Source organism: Geotrypetes seraphini, chromosome 1 (assembly GCF_902459505.1).
Source record: "Geotrypetes seraphini chromosome 1, aGeoSer1.1, whole genome shotgun sequence".
NCBI classification, from domain to species: domain Eukaryota; kingdom Metazoa; phylum Chordata; class Amphibia; order Gymnophiona; family Dermophiidae; genus Geotrypetes; species Geotrypetes seraphini.
The window spans coordinates 359775857-359799931 of record NC_047084.1 but is presented as its reverse complement, the minus strand read 5'-3'; the positions used below and the strand labels follow the sequence as shown (position 1 = coordinate 359799931).

The window sequence follows — 24075 nt, the reverse complement described above, 5'->3', positions numbered from 1 at the left end:
AATCTATTAGGAGGGGGGAAAAGAGCAAAAAACAGATTCCTGAGGTTAATGTAGAAAATATCATTTCGGAAGCCCAAAGCACGTCTATTTTCCGCCATAGAAACTCATGTTCAGCTCAAGCAGAAACCACACTTAGACCAGTTTTTCATTCGCCTACAATTTTCGCGATGTATAGACGCGGTCTACCGCCCAACTAGCGTCTATCTGGTGCCTATCCTTAACTATGCCCATGTTACACCCATATTACGCTCACGTCTACATACTTGGACTCAACTTTTCTTAGAACTTGCATCTACCTCGAGTCTATATTCTGAGAATGCTTACATGACACCTAACTCCCTCTAAGTCCCAATTAACGCTTGTTAAGACCCTTAAATTGCTCATTAACCACTTAAATCAGACGTCTAAACCATGCCTAAAGTTAGGCACAATTTGCAGAATCGGGCCCAAATGTCTTTTAAGCTTGTTTAAGGTTTTTTTGTCCAAATATTTAGATATTAATTTATACCACTTGGCAGCCTGATGTCCTTGAAAATCTGTCTGGAAACATAGACTCGGCAAACTATACTGATTTGTTAAGTTGCACCAGCCGGGGAACCCTTTCTGAATGGCCTGCTTCAACTGTAACCATTTATAACCTTGAGACTTTGATATACCAAATGATTGTTGTACTGTACCATTTTCCCATTCTAAATTACATCATTCAGAGTGCGAATGTCTGCCTGCAACCAGTGTTTCCAGAGGATTTTAGACTCACTGATTTGAATCTTGGAGTTCAACCACTGGGATTGACATTTGGTTTGCTGTATCGGAATAGGAGTTAAAGCATCTATATATCTTAACGTAGTCCAAGTGCAATGAAAAATAATATTGTCCTTATATATTCTAAGAAGCTTGATACTCAATATATGGTTGAGATGAAGTGGGTATATCAAACTTGTTCCACTTTTAGAAACTAGTCATAAAGAATGTCAGCTAGATCCTCAGATCAGTGGGGCCATAAAATGACTTTCCAGAATCAACCAATCCGGTAGATTATCCATGAGTTCAGGAAGGATCCAATACATACCCTGACGTAAAATAAAAGCTTGATGATATCTGTAAAAATTTGGAAAATTTACCCCTCCCGCCAATTGAGATTTTAGCAAAGATACTAAGGCAATTCTAGAAGTTTTACCCAGCCAAAGAAATTTTATAAGAATCCCATATAGTTTTTTATAAAAAGAACTCTGAAAATAAACTGGTAACATACTCATTTGGTAACAAACTACAGGCAAAATTATTGTTTTGATGGTTTGTATAGCACTCTGCAGGGAAATCAATTAGAAAAGGCTCTGGTACCATTGCTGCTCAGTAGGTTGCTGATTATTTTCTTCTCCAAAGTGACCTGAACAGTGGGCTCTGTGTAGATTTACCAACTCTCTTTTACACTTTGCCCTTTAAGGTCTTTGGAAGAGAATCCCCTTGTTCTAAAGCAGGCTGAAAACTCACCTTTTAAAGACAGCCTTCAACTCCTAACCCTACTCCCCTCTGCTCACCACCCTAGAAAAAGATCCCTACAACAGTTTAACTATCCCCTTTTACTGTAACCCCTACCCTGGCATCCTGTTTGTCTGTCTTGATTGTTCAGATTGTAAGCTCATTTGAGCAGGGACTGTCTATTTTGTGAGTCTGTACAGTGCTGTGTACATCTGGTAGCGCTCTAGAAATAATTAATAGTAGTAGTAGTAGTAGTAGAATTGGTGCATACTGGCTCATAAAATTAACATTAAGCCATGCTATAAAATGGATTAGGAGAAACAGCAATATTATTGCCTATAGCTAACACAAGGAATAAGTTTATAAGGGACTTCAGTATGTAGAACAGCATTTTAAGTGCTCAAGTAGGCTCTCATAACACTGGTTGGTGGTACACACGCTTACGGAGCCATGTTTAAATAATATACATAGTCACCACCTTGTCCCTGCTGTGTAGCTGGAAATGCTTGTGTTTATGCTGGGCAGAAGCTGGTTTGTGAGAGCCTACTTTTACTTGCATATACTCTGATCTTAAAAAGTCCTGTTTCTGAACATAAAGTAAGTTTTTGCAAGCAAAAATGCCTTATAGAAATTCCTGCTATTGTAACATAGTAAGAGGGGAGATTCTGAAGCCGTTTTAGGGCCTTAAGCCTTGTTAATTGTCCCCTTCATGAAACTTAAAGGGTTCTTAACATAGCTTTTCTTGTTTTACCACAGATGTTTAGGCCACTGGGTTACTTTGAGGGAGTCTATAGGATGCTACCACTCCCCCCTGCTGGATACTCTCTCATAGTGTCAGAGCCACCTTAATATATGTAGTTTTTCCCTAGGGGGAAGGGACATGGAAAGGGAGGATTCCAAAAAGCAGTTGCCAGGAAGTATAAGAGGCAGGGTCAGATAGAAGGTAAGGGAGCCCAGGGGAGAAGAGAAGAAGAGTAATCCCAAGATCCACCTTGACTGCAACCACTAGACAATCCTGCTTGGCCCGGGGAATTACAGTCCGGTGAGTCTGACCTCTGTCCCGGGGAAAATGGCGGAAGCGCTGATAAAAGACAGCATCGATGAGCATTTCGAAAGAAATAAACTTCTGATCACAAGCCAACATGGCTTCTGCAAGGGGAAATCGTGCCTAACGAACTTACTGCACTTCTTCGAAGAAATTAACAAACAGATGGACAAAGGGGATCCCATAGACATATTTAGATTTCCAAAAAGCCTTTGACAAGGTACCCCATGAACGCCTACTTCGGAAACTGAAGAACCATGGGGTGGAAGGAGACGTACACAGATGGATCAGAGATTGGTTGGTGGATAGGAAGCAGAGGGTAGGAGTGAAGGGCCACTAGTCGGACTGGAGGAGGGTCACGAGTGGTGTTCCGCAGGGGTCGGTGCTCGGACCGCTGCTATTCAATATATTTATAAATGATATAGAAACAGGGACGAAGTGCGAAATAATAAAATTTGCAGACGACACCAAACTATTTAGTGGTGCTCGGACTAAAGAGGACTGCAAAGAATTACAAAGGGACCTGAACAAGCTAGGGGAGTGAACGACGAGATGGCAGATGAAGTTCAATGTAGAGAAATGTAAAGTATTGCATGTAGGAAGCAAAAACCTGAGGTACAGCTATACGATGGGAGGGATGTTATTGAGTGAGAGTACCCAAGAAAGGGACTTGGGGGTAATAGTGGATAAGACAATGAAGCCGTCGGCACAGTGCGCAGCGTCCGCAAAGAGAGCGAATAAAATGCTAGGTATAATCAAGAAGGGTATTACAACCAGAACGAAAGAAGTTATCCTGCCATTGTATCAGGCGATGGTGCGTCCGCATCTGGAGTATTGTGTCCAATATTGGTCGCCGTACCTTAAGAAGGATATGGCGATAGTCGAGAGGGTTCAGAGGAGAGCGACACTTTTGATAAAAGGTATGGAAAACCTTTCATACACTGAGAGACTAGAGAAACTGGGGCTCTTTTCCCTGGAGAAGAGGAGAATTAGAGGGGATATGATAGAGACTTACAAGATCATGAAGGGCATAGAGAGAGTGGAGAGGGACAGATTCTTCAAACTTTCGAAAACTACAAGAACGAGAGGGCATTCGGCAAAGTTGAAAGGGGACAGATTCAAAACCAATGCTAGGAAGTTTTTCTTCACCCAACGGGTGGTGGACACCTGGAATGCACTACCAGAGGGCGTGATAGGACAGAGTATAGTATTAGGGTTCAAGAAGGGATTGGACAATTTTCTGGAGGAAAAGGGGACAGAGGACTACTACACAGGTCCTGGAACTGATGGGCCGTCGCGCGAGCAGACTGCTGGGCACGATGGACCTCTGGTCTGACCCAGCAGAGGCACTTCTTATGTAAGCCAACTACTTTTGCTGAAGTACCGTGAGCCATGTTCTAGGGTCTGTCTGGAGCCAGACCTGTAAGGACTAGAGAAAGACTGTTGCAAACTGTGTTTGGGACTTTGCAGCCACTGGCCACAGACAGTATTTTGGGCCCTATATGTCACAGGCCCATTTCAAGACTTTTTGCCATTGAACTAAAGAGACTATTTTTCCTTTCCCTGAGCCTGTGAATTAACATGGCTCAGGTTTCTGAACTAATAAAGACATACTTTCCATGTGTGTCTGGTTGTACGTGCACAGGCTTAACCTCAAAAATCCGTTCAGACTATTATAGTTACATAGTAAAGAGTTGCAAAACCGGTTAAGTGCTGCTGAAAATTAGTGGCTGTTTCTGGCCAGTTAAATCATTTTGAATATTGACCAGGGTGTATATAAAATAAATTAAACAAAGAAAATAAAAATAACATTTTAAAAAATCTTAAGAATATAACCATTAGTCTCTGTGAGGCACAATGAGTCATCCATATTATCTTGAATATATTTTGTAAAATAAATGAATACAGGTACAATATCCTTTATCCAAAATCCTTGGAACCAGGCATATTTCGGTTTTTGGAACTTTTTAAATTTTGGAATGGTAAAGTTAAGTCAGAAAAAGACACATTATAAGACCATAAAATTGCTAGCAAACTTTTATTTCAAAATAAGGCAAACATTAAACACTTCAAGCATTTCAAACACACGCATGTTCCAAACTATGGGGCTGGAGCAATACTTTAAACATAAATGAAGTGTCAAATTTCAGTTTTCGGAATTCCAGATAAAGGATCTTGTACCTATACATAAAACTTTGTGTATTCATGGGGGATTTTTTTTTTTTAATGCATTTATTTATTTGTTACAAATCATAACAAGTACAGGCAAAATCATAAAAAAGATACAGGATTAAAAAAAAGTTTACAAACAAACCAATTCTTCTATTCTAGTCCCACATTATTGGGGCTGTCTAGTTCCCTAGAAGGGTCAAGAAAAAACTCATGGAGGAATTTTAAGTTTGGTTTTCACATAGAAACCTGGTTAGCCTAAAGCAGCCATAAAAAATAATTAAGTAAACTGGAAGAGGAAGCAGCAGATGGGGGAGAACAAGAGAAGGGATAGAAGGAAATAAGAGCGGATGTATGATATGTCATTTTCTGTTATGTTTATGAAGTGTAACTTGCTTCAGACTTGCCCTAGAGCAGGGGTAGGGAACTCCGGTCCTCGAGAGCCGTATTCCAGTCGGGTTTTCCAGATTTCCCCAATGAATATGCATTGAAAGCAGTGCATGCAAATAGATCTCATGCATATTCATTGGGGAAATCCGGAAAACCCGACTGGAATACGGCTCTCGAGGACCGGAGTTCCCTACCCCTGCACTAGAGGAAGCATATTATCAAATGGACACAAATACATAGTTAAATACCCCCCTTTTATGAAGCCCCGTTATTGTTTTTTTATTGCCGGCTGTGGTGGTAAAATCTCTGACGCTCAAAGAATTCCTAGGATCGTTGGAACTTTTACCGCCCTGGCTGGCGATAAAAAAGGCTAACACAGCTTCATAAAAGTGTGTGTGTGGGGGGGGGGGGGGTTAAAATTTAAAACATTGGGATGGAAAACAGGAGAAAGGAAGAGAGAGAAAAAGGGTAAGGTCTTTTCCTGTAAAGATCCTTCACTAAAGAATATCCTTGTGATGGAGCTGAAACTGCATGATGGCTGGCTGCTTTCTGGAAAATGTAAAACATGACTGTGAAATTGCTTTATACTGACATTTTAAACATTGTTTATTTTTTGTGACACTATTTCCTTGCACTTTTTTTTTTTTTTTTTTTTTTGTGAACCACTTTGTAGCCTTCAGGGAAAGATGCTATGTAAGACTATGGGGTCCTTTTACCAAGGCGCGCCATCCAATGTAGCGCACGCTAAAGGCTAAGGCATCCATAGAATATAATGGATACGTTAGCATTTAGCGCACGCTAAATCGGATAGTGCGCCTTAGCAAAATGACCCCTATATGTTTTGATTTTTTTTATGTTTAAATCTATTTTATTAAGCAACAGTAAGTACAACTACAATAATAACCATGGTATGCATTTTCAGCAAACACCCGCGGAGGACTGGACTCATATGTCCTCCCCGGACCTACCTTACCCCCACCCCCAACAAAGAAAAACCCTACCCCCCACCCACCCCTCCCCATCCCCCCGTAGAGACAGAAAAACACATAAGCAGGGAACAGCAGAGACATCTAGAAACACAGTTTCAGAGGTGGAATCTATTCAAGACCCGGCTACGACTCTCAGGAGGCAAAATGTTCAAATATGGAGTCCAAGTGTGAACAAAGTCTCTGCTCCGGCGTCGGGAAGAACGTGCCAAACGGGCTTCCCAACCCATAAGTTCATGGAGGCGATTCCTCCAATACCAGAATGAAGGTGGTTCAGAAGACAGCCAACAACTCAAGATACATTTCTTCCCCAAAATAAAACATTTACTAAGAAATAATTTTTCATATGAATTGTACATATACAAGAATGAAAAATGGGCAAACAGCATAGACTGCACGGATACTGGCACAGGGGTCCGCAACAAGCCCTGTAAAAAGGAGGCCATCTCCGTCCAGAAGGTCTGAATCCCCTCACAACTCCAAAGACCATGAAAGTAAGAATTGATCTCCACCGAGCAGCGGATACAAAACTGAGTATCAATACAACCCATATGGTAAGCCTGACTCTGGGAAGCGTAGGCCCGCAAGACAGTTCGAAAGTGACATTCACGGAGCTCAGCACTCTGTACCAAGCCCGCAGTTCGATTCAGGGTTTTTAGCAAGAAATTGTCCCCCAAGTCCCTACCCAAGTCCCGCTGCCATGCCTCCAAAATACTAGGGAAAACCCTAGGCGGGCAAAGAGCCAGAATCCGGCCATGCAAAGCAGATATGGAGACCCTAGTGTCAGGATCCGCAGCCAAAAAAGAACAGAGCTGGGTCCCAAAGTCCCCCTGCAAGGAAGTCCCCTGGAGGGAAGCCACATAGTGACTAAGTTGACAATAAGCAAATGGAAGGCCAGTCTCAGGGACCCCCCTCCCCGCCAACATATGTTTTGATTTTATTGTGTATGTTTTCATTGGACCCCGTGCAGAATTATATGAGGATGCTGTGGGTAATCGAATTTCAAATAAATAAGAATGAGGAACAGATAAAATAAGTACACACATGGGCCCTCTTTTACTAAGTAAGGTGTGCTAACCAATTAGCGCGTTAATCAATTTAGCATGCTAAACGCTAACGCTTGCATGGTAGTCTATGGACGTGTTAGCGTTTAGCGTGCACTAATTCGATTAGCATGCGCTAATCAGCGCACCTTAGAAAAAGAGGAGGATGGTTTATAAAGGCACACACACCACTATTTGACTTTGACCCTCTTTTACTAAGTCGAGGAAGAGGTTTCTACTGCAACCCAGAGCACTAAATGCTCCGACGCTCATAGGAATTCTAGGAGTGTCAGAGCAACGTCAGAGCATTTAGCTCTTCAGGCCATGGTAGAGACTTCTATTTTGGCTTAGTATAATGGGGGGGAGGGGTGTTATAACATGCTAGCATAGATGTGAAACAACTTATGTATATAGTAGATGCTCTATGGCTGTCTATATGTTAATTACACTTGTACATATGTAAATTAAGGAATTTTATCATCTCAGCCATTCTCCACCCAAACTAACTCTTTGCACACCCAGGCCGGTTTGTATTTTATAAGAGGCCATTTACATGTGTAAATGACTTTACTATGGTATTTGTGCATGTTCTGAGCACCTAAAGCTAGGTGGGTCCTTATAAAATCACTCAGATAATCTTAATTAATTACATTTGATGTCACTTTATCGTACTATATAGTAAGGAACCTTGTACTAACATCTAAGCTTAGCATGGTTTCATGTGTGAAAATGCAGGCAATGAAAACCCATTGACAGAAATGAATAAATCAATTAAAAGGTTATGTAACCTAGCTGTAAAATAACTTCACCTTAAATGTAACATCGCCAAAAATGTAAACGTAGCTTCGCCGAAAATGTAACTTCGCTGTAAATGTACAGTCTCTTCATCTGTAAACCGCATAGAACTTCCATGGTAATGCGGTATACAAGAATAAAATTATTATTATTATTTAAAAAAAAGACAGCAGAAAGTGACTGGGAAGATTTATGCCATGCTTGGGCAACACTAGTTATCCTAGGAGTATGTCTTTTCTTCCGTATGAAATGATCTCAATGTGTTAAATAAATTCTGAACGTAAACTCTAGGCTTACTGAAAGAGTGAGAGAAAAAAAAAAGGACTAGCAAAAACAAAAGACAAATTAAGAGACTGCCTGTGATCTTTCCTTAACTGTCTCTCTGCTCAGATATTGACCAGTGGAACAAGGTGATCGAGCAGCTGGGAACTCCATGCCCAGAATTCATGAAGAAACTCCAACCTACTGTGCGGAACTATGTTGAAAACAGACCCAAGTATACAGGCCTCACTTTCCCCAAGCTTTTCCCAGATTCCCTCTTTCCAGCTGACTCAGAACATAACAAGCTCAAAGGTATATTTAGGCAACGTTTTACTGTATACGTAGACTCAGAAAAGTGCAATTTTATTTATTTATTTTTTTACTGTTGAAGAAAAAACGAAGATATTAGTCATAGAACAGAGTCTTGTTCACTGTCACACTATGGGCTCCTTTTATCGAGGCGCGCTGCGGGGGTTAGCGCGTCAGACATTTCATCACGCGCTAACCCCCGCAGCAGCCTACAATCCTAACGCCTCGTCAATGGAGGCGTTAGGTACTAGCGCGGCAGGCGGTTTAATGTGCGGTATTCCGCGCGTTAAACCGCTACTGCGCCTTTGTAAAAGGACCCCTATATTTATTGTATGCAGTGGTATAGTTAAAAAAAAAAAAGAGGCAAGGGATTGGAACCACAAGAATCGGCACATGTTCAAGGCTGTGATGCCTGAGGACCCGTGTATCCTCTTTTTCTTAGTTTACTCATTGTGAGATCAAAATTATATCTTTTCACCCCTCTCTCACTTTCTCTCTCTCAACTTTTTTTCTCTCTCCATTCATATTGCAATATAATTTGCCAGCTCAAAAATAATTACTGCCTTATTTCCAGGCTAGGAAGAAATTCATTTTCTATCTCAGCGTGTTGTTTGGTTGTATTTAAGGCACTTCAAGTAAATCAGTATTTCCCCCTCCTTTATTTTCTGGTATGGGGCTTTGGACCTGCCATGCTCATGGCTATATTTTGTCACTTGCTTTGTGGGGAAAAAATCCTATGCCTATGATGTTAATGATGAATAAAAGGAATTCCATCTTGAATACCAAGGGAGACCATATTCAAAACCACTCATGCAATGGGTGGCAGTGCTGAATGCACAACAGGTTGTTAAAAATCTGGCCCTCATATAATAAAACCCTTACCCGCGCATGTGTAGTTGAAACGGCGTGATCCCTGTCCACAGTCTACCTCTATCCTTCCTGCTCTCCTACTAACCCCGTTTTATCCCACTAAACTTCTGCCCAAGCCCCTATCCAATATATGTCTACCACCCAGCCCCCTCCCCTATCTCCCCAAATCCTGATATATCCATACTTACCTTAGGATTATTGGTAAATGGGTAGAGTTATATAGGTGGGTTCTATAGAAAATGAGTAGGTGGGGAACATTTTTAAATGCTTATGGGGGGTCAGTGAGTTGGAGTGTTAGCTGGGCGTGCCTTTTTGAGGGATCCTAGGGCAAGGAGGTCTTTTCTAAGGGTTTCTGGGATTTGGGACTGGGTGAAGTTTTTAAATGTGATGGTTAGAGAAGTTAGTTAAATTTAAGTTGAGAGGAGGAGGATACTATCAGTGGTATCAGTATGAGGAGATTATTCCCATATGCCTGACTGTAAGTAGATGGTGATTGGAAACTTGGCCAGAATATTGCCTTCTCCAGACAAGTAACTGTGAGGGATATCATCAACAAGCCAAGTCTCATCCCTTTAAAGCTCAAGGCTTGCTGTGGGAGTGTCTAGAGAAGGAGAATAATGTTGGCAGTATCGCTATGAGGAGAATATTACCATCTGTCTGAATTAAACTCCAAGAAGAGAATAATACTGTCAGAGGTATTAGTGTAAGGAGAATGTTACCATCTGCCCAAATGGAAGTGGGTAATCCTAATTGAAAACTTGTTGGGAACTTCTGCATTGATGAGATGAGTTCCTCTGAGTGACGTCCTCAGTGAATGACATCTCATCCCTCTAAAGCACAAGGCATGCTGTGGCATGCAGCTGCAGGTGTGCAGCCTTAGATGCATGCCTGAAGAGACATGCCCAAAGAGGAGTCCCTTCGGAGCACCTTGGAATATTTTGGAGCTAGGAAATGTTGAAGACTTGATAGGAACTTGGTTTGTTTGGGTTTTTTTTGCTTGTGGATTGCAAAGTGTGGATAAGAGGAATGTTAAGCCTAGACAGGGTTCAATGACAGCATCATTTGTGAAAGGCTCTATGTATTGACATCTTACTCTGAATGTAACATCTAGTGATTTTAGACAAGTGAACTCTCCATCAAAAGGAGCTTCAATGATCTCTGTTGAGAAAGACCTGTAACCCATACTTAGGGCTCCTTAGATTTATTACCGAGTCTCCCTGTCTAGTTTTGGATGTTTGGGAGGTAGGGAATTTGGTTACCTCAATTGATATATCATATAAATAGCCAAGAGAGGTCAACACATCAAGAGCTCGGATAGAAGAACATGAAGAGAGGCTGTCAAGATCACAACAAGAACTGCAGAGAGACCCAAATACACTCACCAGTTTTCTGAACTAGTGTTTTGTTTTTAATATTTAAAACAATTTTGTTGACGGAATCAGAACTAGTGTAGTTTGTATTTCAGACAGTTCTTATGTGTGATATGAATGATGGTTCTTTTTATGGTTCACATGGTGGCCATAACTCAGTATTTCCTGGCTTCTGTGCATTTGTGTCCTGAACATAGCATTATTCATAGAGCTTGCAAGTGAACATAATATACTTACAAGATATCATGTTGAAAATATTGCAGTTTGCTACAGCTTTTAAATACACTTTGTGATCATGTAGCATTTTGATTTATTTTTGCATGAAAGATTTTATTGAAATAATATTGTATTTTGAAAGGACAGAAGCTGATGATGGAGGCATCTGTTAAAGTAACTTGCATTAAGCATTTTGACAGGAAAATTAATACAATGTATGATTGATATGATATACTGTATGTTAGCTATACTTGCTTTCTCATCTTCACTTTCTACTTCTACTCCTTCCCTGACTGCAGCCTCCTTCACAATCTCCAGCTTATATATTGCCTAGTTCCTGCACAAAACTCTTTCATCCTTTCTAGTTCCTTTCCTTTTTTCCTATTGTATATCCACCTCCTAACCAGTATTGTAGGCATGGGGGGAGGCTTGGGAGCCTGGCCTCTCTCCCCACCTTCAGCTCAGGCCCCCTCTGCTCTCAGATGCCAAGCTCCACCATCAGACAAAGATGTCTCCTTTGGCGGAACATGTGCAGGAGAGCTGGCATTAGCGGCCAAAGAGCCTGCTGTATTAATTGCTGCTCGTTCAGTACAGGCACGACTCAGACAGGAGACGTCTTTGACTAGCGGGGCTTGACATCCTTGCCAGTATAAATAATATTGTATTGCAACAAGCGGCTGAGGGGAGGGGGGAGGAGGAAGGAAGACAGTTCCTCTCTCCCTTGCATGGCTCACATTATTACTGATACCACCCTTTAAACAGCTTTTATAGGTGGATCAGTGTGAAATATTATTCTTTAAAAGACAAGAGGAAAGAAGAGGTGTTATTGCTTGGAGATTTCAACTTGAGAAATGTGGATGGAATTAGAGAGCTGCACGGGAACGGGGACGACGGGAATCCCGCGGGACCTGCGGGTTCCCCCTTTGGGTCACGGGGATCCCGTGGGGATGCCCCCTATGGTCGCGGGGTTCCTGCGGGGTTGGATGTACTCGCGAGGCTCGTCTTCTCCCTACCTGCTCTGCCGCAGCACACAGCCTATCGGAAGTCTTCCACGATGTCAGCGCTGACGTTGGAGGGAGGGCTTAAGCAAAGCCCTCCCTTCTTACGACGTCAGCGTTGACATCGGGAAGACTTCCGGTCGGCTGTGTGCTGCGGCAGGGCAGATAGGGAAAGGCAGTTGCATACCAAGTGGGGGAGGGGCGGGGAAGGCGGTCTGCCTTAGGGGGGGTGCAAAGCCGGCCAGGTCCCCTTACCTTTGTGGCACTTCCCCCGACCGACCAACAATAGGCCCGGTCCGACAAACCTCCCTGCCCTGTAGCCGCGAATCTAAATTACCTTCTTACAGCAGCTTCAATACTCCAGCAGGGCAGGGAGAGAGAAAGGGAGGAAAGGTGGAGTGGAGAGGAAAAGATGCTTAAGGGAAATGGGTAAAACTGAGGGGGGAGAAGGACGCTGAAAGCACTGGGAAGACGGGGGGGGGGGAGAAGGACGCTGAAAGGACATGGGGAAGATAAAAGGGTGGAGAAGGATGCTGAAAGCACATGGGGAAGACAAAGGGGTGGAGAAGGACGCTGAAAGCACATGGAGAAGACAGGGGGGGAGAAGGACGCTGAAAAGACATGGGGAAGACAGAGGGGGAGAAGGATGCTGAAAGGACATGGGGAAGACAGAGGGGGGAGAAGGACGCTGACAGGACATGGGGAAGATGGGGGGGAAGGACGCTGAAAGGAAATGGGGAAGAGAGAGTGGGGAGAAGACGCTGGCAGGGAAGAAGACAGAGATGCCAGACTATGGGGGGAGCGGAGGGAAGAAGATAGGTGCCAGACCAATTTGGAAGGGGGGAGAAAGGGAGAGGCACAGTAACAGAGCAAATGGAAGATGCAGAGAGAAGAGAGATAGTAGATGGAAGGAATTGAATGAGAACATGAGGAAAGCAGAAACCAGGCAACAAAGGTAGGAAAAAAATTCTATTTCTTTTTTTTTTTTTTTGCTTCAGGATAAAGTAGTATATTAGTTGGGTTGATAAAAATTTATAAACATTAGAGGCTCTGGTAGAAATCCGTTTACAAAGTATGTATTCTTCCCAATTAATATTTCCAAATTAATAAAGTCTTTTTGCTTATTTGTAAATGGGTTTCTACCAGAACCTTTAATTCAGTAGCATAATTAAATGAAATAACTATTTCTGAAGTTTATAGGGACAGGTGGGGATGGAAGGGATTCCTCGCGGGGATGGGTGGAGATGGAGGGGACTCCTCGCGGGGATGGGTGGGGATGGTGGGATTCCTCACGGGGACGGGTGGAACTTTGGCGGGGACGGGTGGGATTTCTGTCCCCGCGCAACTCTCTAGATGGAATGTCCCATTGTTATAATAAGAAAGGTCATAGGTGATCTCCAGATACTCTATTTAGACAAACAATGAACAAATTCATGAGGGAAGGAGTGACACAAGATCTAGAACTCAAGTGTGTTTAAGAGGCAAGGAAAGAAATAAGGATGATAAAAGCACAGACAGAAAGAGAAATGGCTAGAGGTAAAGTGAGGTGATAAGACTTTTCAGGTACGAAAAAGGCAGAAATAGAGGTTTAAACCATTATGTGGAGAGTGCCCAATTAAAAAGGGGAAAGGCTCAACAAATACTTTTGTTCTCTGTTCATGGAAGAAAATTTTGATAAACTACAGTACAATTGGCTGACAAAGGTATATTTAGAAATGGAGTAGATATTACACCATTCACTGAAAAAAATTGTATATAAACAACTTGAAAAACTGAAAGTGGACAAAGCCATAAGATACATCCCAGGTTTTTGAGGGAAATCAGAGAGGTCTTTTAGAATTTAAAGATTTGTTTAATAGATTCTTGGAGAGTTAGTAGAGAAGAAGTAGGAAACTACAGGCCTAGGTGGTTGGAAAAAAAAAATGGAGATGCTGCTGAAGGAAAGGATAGTGAATTTTCTAGAAACCAATGGGTTACAAGATCTGGGGCAATATGCTTTTACCAAAGGAAGATCATACCAAACAAATCCGATTGATTTTGTGTGTGTGTGAGACTAGAGGACTACAGCAGTAGTCTGCTTGAATTTCAGTAAAGCCTTGATATTGTAGGAGTCTCATGAATAAATTAAGATGGATCCCAAGGTGGTGAGCTGGATTAGAAATTGGTTGTCTGACACAAAGGGTGGTGGTAAACAGAATTTGTTTGGAATAAATAAAGGTAAGTTGTAGAGTGGCTCAAGTATCAATACTGGAACTGATTCTGTTCAGTGTCTTCATGAATGATATTGCCCAAGGTTTAGATGGAAGTTTGCTTTTTGTGGATCACATGACGACAGAGTGGATATTCCAGATGGAGTGGGCAACATGAAAAGTGATCTACAAAAATTAGAAGCATGAACCAAGGCTTGGCCGTTAAGCTTTAATGTGAAGAAATGCAGATTTATGCATTTTGGGTCACACCAGCGCATATGCAGATGCCCTCCCAACAAGTGACCAGGTTGAGGGGGCGTGGCTGGGGGCAGAATGGGGCGGTCCATGGCTCAGGATTTTCGTTCCCGAAAATCTGGTAACCCTAGAGAGGGATCTTGTGATGATAGTGTCTGAGGTGGCAAAACATTGAAATAAAGTGTATGGGAGTGTGTGGCATAGGGGTTAGAGCTACAGCCCCAGCACCCTGAGGCTGTGGGTTCAAATCCCTCGCTGCTCCTTGTGACCCTGGGCAAGTCACTTAATTCCCTTATTGCCCCAGGTACATTAGATAGAGTTAGAGCCCACCAGGACAGTTAGAGAAATATGATAAAGTACCTGAATGTAAACCACTTAGGATATAAGTGGTATATAAATAAATAAATAAAGTGGTGATCAGAGCCAGAAGGATGCTAAGGTGCATAGAGAGAAGCATAACCAGCAAAAGGGTGAAGGAGATAATGCCCTTGTACAAGTCATTGATAAGGCCCTTCTCGGAGTACTGTGTTCCGTTTTGGAGGCCACATCTTGCAAAAGATATAAAAAGACTTGAAGCAGTCCAGAGGAAAACAAGAAAAATGATATGAGGTTGAGGAGAAGAGCGTATGAGAAGAAACTTGAAGAGAGGCCAATGCAGAAAGTTATTGTGGGCATCAGCGTACAGTTAACTGCACATATTAAAGGATAAACAGTGCAGAAATGGGTTCAGCCAGGAGTTAGTTCCTGTGGTAGACAATGGTATATCAAAGAAAAATGGGGAGACCCAATGATCCACAGTGAAAACAATGCACCGATGAAAACAAAAACTGTGGATACAGATGTTCTGGAGATAATTTATTAAACACTGACATATAAAACCATGAGAATTCAATTTAAAAAGTACAATGATAAAAAATACCGTGATAAATATCCAACCAGACCCTACACGGTCCGTGTTTCGGCGAACTCGCCTTCCTCAAGGGTCCAATGGTTTGCAAACTCACATATAAAGAATTGGACTGAAAACAGTCTATTGTCTATAAACATGTGAGCAAAGAACACCGCAGACAAGCTGAAGTAGCAAAAAAATGGTACATAACATAGTAAAATAAAGGATAAGTAGGAAGCCCAAAACAAGCACGATATGCAAGAATTACTGCCAGATCTGAGGTGGCATAGGAAGGGTTAGTGTGACCTCTGCATCAGGCAGAAAAGCTAAAAAGCCTTCCCTCCAGCTTCCCAGACCTGCAATTCCTCTTCCCTCCTGAGATGACCCCGATCCTTCAGTAACTCATTCCTGACCACCTGATTGGCCTCTTCCCCCCAAAAATGCTTTGATGTCTAGTAGTACCCCACCTCCTAACTTCTGCTTCTATTCCTTTCTCTCCTCTCTTCTACCTTCCAAAGTATTTAGATCAATGCTGTCTTGTTAAAATGTTTATTTTATTTTTATTTTTCCTCTAACTCTACTTTTCACTTCTCTATTACCCTCCAGGTACTTTAGTTAGATTGTGAGCCTTCGGGACAGTAAGGGAATTTTTCAAGTACCTTTCTTATTTCTAATCTTAATGTATATTTTCTGTAAACCGCTTAGAACCTAACGGATGTAGCGGTATATAAGAAATAAATTACATTACATATGTAGCGGACTCCTCTCACCCCCTGCCCCTGAAATTAAAAAGCATCGCTGGTAGTCTTAGCAGCCCACCTCTCTCTTCCCAACCTGAACCTATGTCTGTGAAAAAAAAAATTAAAAAAAATATCCCTAGTAGTTTACCAGTCCCCTCCCTCCCCACAAACTAGCCTCCCTGCTCAGATTCTTTTTTGTTTTTAAACCTGCCAAATAAGGGAATTTGACCTTATTTGGCAGTTTCTATCCAGACTACTACTTAATGGAAAATTTGTCTTATTTGGCAGGTTGACCCCATGGAGCATCTCAAGATACACCATGTGGAATCAGGTTCCTGCCTCTTCAGGGTATGCCCTAGAGTAGTGGTCTCTAACTCAAACCCTTTGCAGGGCCACATTTTGGTTTTGTAGGTACTTGGGAGGACTTCAGAAAAAATAGTTAATGTTTTATTAAAGAAATGACAAATTTTTATGAGGTAAAACTCTTTATAAGCACATAAGCATTTCCTCCGCTGGGTCAGACCAGAGGTCCATCATGCCCAGCAGTCCGCACACGCGGAGGCCCATCAGGTCCAGGACCTGTGCAGTAGTCCTCTATCCGTACTCTTCTATCCCCTTTTATTCAGAAAGTTGCCCAATCCCTTCTTGAACCCCAATACTAACTAGAAACGCCTTCACCGGATCAGACTTTAGGTCCATCTATTTTGGCGACCCGCACACGCGGAGGCCAAGCCAGGTGCTCCCAGATGGAGACCCTGATTACCCATATCCCTCAATGTGAGTTGCAAGGAGGTGTGCATCCAACTCATGCTTGAAACCCAGAATGGTAGTCTCCGTCACCACCTCCTCTGGAAGAGCATTCCAAGCGTTCACCACTCGCTGTGTGAAATAGAATTTCCTGACATTTGTCCTGAGCCTGCTGCCCCTCAGCCTCAGTCCATGACCTCTTGTCTGTGTCACTTTTGACAATGTGAACAACGGTGTTTCTTGCTCAATTTTATCGAATCCATTCAGTATTTTATAAGTCTCAATCATATCTCCTCGCAGTCTCCTCCTCCCGAGGGTGAACAGTCCCAGTCCTTCGAGTCGTTCTTTGTAGCTCAAATTTTCCATACCTTTTACTAGCTTCGTGGCTCGCCTCTGCACCCTTTCCAGCAGGGTTATATCCTTTTTTAGGTATGGAGACCAGTGTTGGACACAGTACTCCAAGTGTGGTCTGACCATTGCTCTGTAAAGCGGCATTATAACGGCCGCCGATCTACTCGTGATCCCCTTCTTTATCATACTTAACATTCTGTTTGCTTTCTTTGCCGCCGCCACACATTGAGCCGACGGCTTCAGGTTCCTGTCTATCAGTACCCCCAGGTCCCTTTCTTGATCGGATTTGGCCAATGTTACACCTAACATTTTATATTCATGTTCCTTATTTTTCCTACCCAGGTGTATCACCTTGCATTTGTCAATGTTAAACCTTATTTGCCACTTTTCCGCCCATTCCTCCAGCTGATTTAGATCCTTCTGGAGATCTTCACCTTCTTTTTGTGACCCAACTGCCCGACATAGTTTTGAATCATCTGCAAACTTGATTATAATACTTGTTTCCTCTTCAAGGTCATTTATGAAGATATTGAATAAGATGGGCCCAAGAACCGATCCTTTTGGCTAAGTCTTAATAATAATATTGTAATGTTGGATGACCATGGAATAAAGGGAGCACTAAAGGAGAACAAAGCAATCGCTGCCAAACTAAACATATTTTTTGCATTTGTATTTACCAAAGAAGATGTACACAGCATACCGGAACCCATCAGACTATATGCTGGAAACGAAGACGGAAAGCTGACAGGATTGACGGTCAGTCTAGAGGAGGTGTGTAGGCAGATTGATAGGCTTAAGAGTGATAAATCCCCGGGACCGGATGGCATCCATCCGAGGGTAATCAATGAACTGAAAGGGACCATAGCTGAACTGCTTCAACTAATAGTCAATCTGTCTATCAAATCGGGAAAGATTCCAGAAGACTGGAAGGTGATGAATGTTATGCCGATCTTCAAGAAAGGTTCAAGGGGAGATCCTGGAAACTACAGACCAGTGAGTCTGACCTCAGAACCGGGAAAGATGGTGGAGTCGCTGATAAAGGACCGCATCATTGATCACCTTGACGGACATGGGCTGATGAGGACCAGTCAGCACGGTTTTAGCAAAGGCAGATCGTGTTTGACGAACTTGCTACACTTCTTTGAGGGAGTAAACAAACAGATAGACAAGGGCGACCCGGTCGACATTGTATATCTGGATTTTCAGAAGGCATTTGACAAGATTCCACATGAACGACTACTTCAGAAAATTGCGAGCCATGGAATCGAGGGTGAAATACTCACGTGGATTAAAAACTGGTTGGAACATAGGAAACAGAGAGTGAGGGTAAATGGACAATGCTCGGACTGGAAGAGCATCACCAGTGGTGTGCCCCAGAGCTCAGTGCTTGGACCCGTGCTCTTCAACATCTTTATAAATGATCTGGACATTAGTACGATGAGTGAGGTGATCAAATTTGCAGATGACAGGAAGTTATTCAGAGTAGTGAAGACACAGGGGGATTGCGAAGATCTGCAAGGTGACATAATCAGGCTCAAAGAATGGGCATCAGCATGGTAGATGAGGTTCAACGTGGATAAGTGTAAAGTGATGCATGTCGGTAACAAAAATCTCATGCATGAATACAGGATGTCCGGGGCGGTACTTGGAGAGACCTCCCAGGAAAGAGACTTCGGAGTTCTGATCGACAAGTCGATGAAGCCGTCTGTGCAATGCACGGCAATGGTGAAAAGGGCGAACAGAATGCTAGGAATGATAAAGAAGGGGATCATGAACAGATCAGAGAAGGTTATCATGCCACTGTACCCGGCCATGATGCACTCTCACCTGGAGTACTGCATCCAGCACTGGTCGCCATACATGAAGAATGACATGGTATTACTCGAAAGGGTCCAGAGAAGAGCAATTAAGATGGTTAAGAGGCTAGAGGAGTTGTCATACAGTGAAAAATTACAGAAACTGGGCCTCTTCTTCCTCAAACAGAGGAGATTGAGAGGGGACATGATCGAAAGATTCATGGTACCAAAGGGAATAGACTTAGTAGATAAGGACGGGTTGTTCAGCCTCTTCAAGGTAGGGAGAACGAGAGGGCCCTCTCTAAAATTGAAAGGGGATAGATTCCGTACGAACGTAAGGAAGTTCTTCACCCAGAGAGTGGTAGAAAACTGGAATGCTCTTCCGGAGTCTGTCATAGGGGAAAACAACCTCCAGGGATTCAAGACAAAGTTAGACAAGTTCCTGCTGAACCAGAACATCCGCAGGTAAGGCTAGTCTCAGTTAGGGCGTTGGTCTTTGACCAGAGGGCTGCCGCTTGTGCAGATCACTGGTCTGACCCAGCAGCGGCAATTCTTATGTTCTTAAAGAGCCATATGATCAAGAAACTGTTTTATTTTATTTTTATGATTATGATAAACATACCGAGGGCCTCAAAATAGTACCTGGCGGGCTGCATGTGTCTCCCGGGCCGCAAGTTTGAGACCACTGCCCTAGGGTGTAGTCTGTGGAGGGCAAGGATGGGGGATGCTACGCAACACCAGGGAATGTTTTTAAGTCTGGGAAGAGGGGTTGGGTTGGGTTGTGGAGTGTTTCCTTTGGACTGATCTTAAGGACTTATTCAATAAAGTGTTTCATTTGGACTGATCTGTCATCTCATTTGCCTTTTTTTGCGGATTTGTGCATTAATAGGAAGGAGGACATTTTGCAATGAGCTGTGGATTACTGTGCATTTTTAATGTACCTCAATTTGTATGTTCATTGCTTACTGTATAACTGTGTTATATCTTGGAGTTAATTTTGTGATAGAAGCTAATGGTTTTTACCAGCTACCTCACAACCTAGATGTAATTGTGATCACAGAGCTTAAAAATATACAACTTTTAAGTGTTGCTCAAGTCTTCTCCACAATGGGAAGGATGGTACAAGAGGTTTGTCACAGGAGGTGATGTAGGTGCTTCTCTCTATCTTGATCTTCTGATCTCTTTCTCTTTCTGACTCTCTTCCTTGCCCTCTACCTTTGCATGTCCATATATTGATACCGGGTTTTTGGTTTGTTTGTGTTTTAATCAACAAGTCCCTTCAAATTGTGATAGCACAACACTGGCTGGAGCCCTTTTTGATGTTGCTAGGCCCCATCACAGAAATGTCTCCTAAGACATTTATACATTTCCCGACAACTTTGGCTTCAAGTGATCTGGATCTACACAAACAATAGTTCTTATCCAAGGTTGTCTACCTTCTTCCAGTCTGTTCCTTTTCATTGGATAGATGGTTTCCTCAGGGTCATAGTCTTATCTGATGCAAGGTAAGACAAAAGTATTTTAGCATAGGACATCCATGTGACATTATAGGCCTGTACCACAGGTTTGGTCAGATTATTATAAGTTCTGTGACACGCAGGTTAAATTGCGGTAGGGTCTACTCTCATCACAAATGTACCCTTTTTCTTTCTTCTAAGACCCTCAGCATCCCATAGGTTCCCCCCCGCCTACTTGTAGAAATATATGGGGGCTGATATTCAGAGTGATTTAAGTGGACTAGAGAGGCTCTTAAATTGCCTGTTATCACCCAACCACTGATTTCAACAGACCAAAGTTGAATTTCATCTGTCCAGCTCTAAAAATGTAGGCTGGTCAGGGGCAGACTATAGGGTAGTGCTGGGGAGGGGCCGGAGCTTGTGTGGGCACCGGCAAGATTCAGCTGAGGCCTGCATAAGCTAAGTGGGTAAATTTAGGACAGCTCAAAAGCTGTCCTAAATTTACCTGTTTAGCTTATGCAGGCCCCGGCTGAATATTGGGCCAGGACCCACATAAGCCCCATCCTCCTCCCTTGAGCCTTTGCCAAAATCTCTCACCCCCTGCCAGGTTCTCCCACCCCCTATGTCTAGGTAGGCCCCCCTGCTTACCTAAATATCTGGTGGTCTTGTGGGGGGAGGGTCATTGGGGGCAAGAGTGCAGCCCCCTTGCTCCTGCCCCATGCCAAAATAATTAAATTGTGGATCAATCTATAGCCAGCAACCGATCACCAATAAAAAAAAACGAAATGAGACTCACTGAATCTCTGCACGTCTTTAATTATTTTGGGGTCAAACTTCTCTTTTGAATAGTGTGATGCAGGGCTAATTTGTGACTTATATATCCCTGAATCAGGAGAAGGTCAAAGCACGGCCTCTTCAGGTTTTTATATTTTCAGTAAACTGGTTTGTGTGCTATTCTGCCTCTGGTCTGCTCCAGCTCTTTTCTATTGTCCAAAAGTAGGTGAAGCAGCAGACTCCATGTTCCACTGTCCCAGTCCAGCAAAGAACTTGAGCAACTGCTGTCACTGTAAATGCTCAAGAGTGTCTCCAAATCAGATGTTTAGACTAGGGTAGCCAGGTCTCTTTTTCTCTTCTCACTGTGGCTAGTTAGCTAGGGTGCTAGTGCCTGACGTGCTCTCCTCTCAAATGAAAGTCAGCAGCTTGAGAGGCAAAGAGCCAAATACAAAGATCTGAACTGAGCCCTGAATTGTGGGCACTATGTTTATAGATGAACACCTAAATGCAGTTATACTGTATACGTAATTCCAAATTAGTTACATAGAAACATGGTGGAAGATAAAGGCCAAATGACCCATCCAGTCTGCCCATCTGCAGTAACCATTATCTCTTCCTCTCTCTAAGCGATCCCACGTGCCAATCCCAGGCTTTGTGGAATTCAGACACAGTCACTATAACCTGCTTATTTTGTATGGTGAGCCCTCCAAAACCCACCTAAAACTTAATTTACCCACCTGTACACCACAGTAATAGCCCATCTGCAGGTATTATTTTTATGTAGGTACAGTAGGTTTTGGAAGGCTCACTATACGATATAAGCAAATTATAGTGACATGTGTATCTGGGACTTTTTATGTGACGTTCACTACAGTAACTCTTAGAGTGCCCCTCTGCTCTGCGTGTGTCTATCTGAAACTGTAATATTTATTTATTTATATACCACTTGGTCTTACATTCAGGTATTTTATCATATTTCCCTATCTAGTGTACCTGGGGCAATGGGGGGGATTAAGTGACTTGTCCGAGGTTACAAAGGAGCAGTGATGGATTTGAACCTATAACCTCAGGGTGCTGAGGCTGTAGCTCTAAACACTGCAAAACGCTCCTCTGGACTGGACTGGAATGTACTTTTTGTTTTTTTTCACATCTTTGAGTGGTGAGAGGGAATCAATGACCACTGAGGAAGTAAAAAAGAAGGGGTGGTGGAATCATGCCTTAATCCCTCCAGTGGTCATCTAGTCAGTGTGGCCACCTTTTTGACCCTTATTCATTTTTTAAAACAGGTCTTGCTTCAAACGTCTAAATGATGCCCTGGACGTTTTGTTAAAAGTTTGATTATCCCTGCAGACTGTCTAAGTCCTAAGCCCACCCAAAACAGACCTCTAACACGCCCCCTTAAGAATTAGACGCACTGGAGACAAAACAGCTAGAAAGGCGTCTGGAAAGTCGAAAATGCCCACTTGAACGCTTTGACTAGTTAGGCGTCCAAGCTCCAGTTTATGCTGTCTTTTGGACGTCTATCTTTTTTTGAAAATGAGCCCAGGAATTTTCAGGAGGGAGTAGCACAGGTATGGTTTCTGTTGGTTTATTTTTGTATCTTTCTGCTATGGATTATGATTGTATTGCTGGCTGGTTGTCATGCCTGTATCACACTTTCCAATAAAGATGATTATTTAAAAAAGCATGGGTATGGTTTGGGCAGGACACAATTTTATAGTATATGTATATTTCTCATTTTATAATGGGAAATAGCTTCCCTGTTCAGTTGGCTCCACCTATATGTATACTTTACGAGATGAGGACAATCTATTTATTTACAATATCTATGTCTTTCTTTACACTTATATATTAGAAGCTGCTGAGTGAAGCCATTCTTTTTTCTTTCTCTATGTGTAATTTTATAACTTTCTGCTTCTGCTGTAGGTCCTAGCAAATTCTTAAATTTAGAGGCCTAAGCCCTTTAAAAAGCAGCCTCATTTCTACCACTGCATCTTAATGCTTGAAGTTGGTTTCTTTTTCAATATTTTTACTCAGTCTTACTTCTACAATGGCATTACTGCAAAAATCAATAGTTATTATGATCTGCATGGTGTGAAGGAGTTAATGTCAACCTCTATTTCGAAATTATGAAGAAATTGATTTCTACGGTGATATTGCTATTTGTTTTCTGGTGAGTTGCATGGTCTATAGGATTATAAATGGACTTCTGTTTCATTATTGTTAGTCATAAATCAACCCCGGCAGTGGGATTAATACAGATATTGATTTCTATCAAATTGATTTATAGTTTGCAGGATATGAAGGGTTAAAATTTGATTTTCATCCTTCAGGTATTCAATAGTTTATAGGAAAAAAAAATTAAATCCTGTTATCCTCAATCTGTTCAGAAGTTTTTGTTTTTGGAACAGACCTGCTAACCTTCTGACCAATGTTGAAACTTTTTGCAATTTTATTGAAGTCGCTTGCAAATTCCGCCCCCTCCCAATACGAGATTTAGAGGCATTTCTGTATACAGAAGTAATTTTATAAGAGGGCACTTAGCTAAATAACCTTTTAAGGCACCTATTTTATACACACAAGTAAGTTATCTGGGTGCTGGCCAATATTTAGTGCCACCACTCGGATAACTCTCTGGGCAAGTTAGGCAGCTATTTCTACAATTGCACTTGCCCAGATAGTTTTTCAGGCACTGAGGGGCTGGTTCTATAAACAACGTCTAAATTGGCTGGCGCTTATAAAAAATGGCGCCGGCCGTGTGTCAGTCACACTTAGGCATCTTTTATAGAAACGCGACTAACGGTGCCTATGTAAAAACTTAGGTGCCTGAAAGATAGGCGCCCGCACCTGGAGTACTGTGTTCAGTTCTGGTCGCCGTACCTCAAGAAGGACATGGAGGTACTTGAGAGGGTCCAGAGAAGAGCAACTAAGCTAATAAAGGGCATG

At 42.5% G+C, this 24075-nt stretch overlaps 1 protein-coding gene across 6 annotated transcripts in view; it reads left to right on the top strand.

Annotated features, from left to right (window-relative positions):
- Positions 1–24075, top strand: part of MAPK10 (mitogen-activated protein kinase 10) — a 225283-nt gene that overhangs the window by 168901 nt on the left and 32307 nt on the right. For all 6 annotated transcript variants that reach the window (XM_033943490.1, XM_033943409.1, XM_033943573.1 and 3 more), the window contains one exon: positions 8298–8480. In XM_033943490.1, the coding sequence (XP_033799381.1) occupies positions 8298–8480 (183 nt within the window). The remainder of the gene's footprint in view (positions 1–8297; positions 8481–24075) is intronic.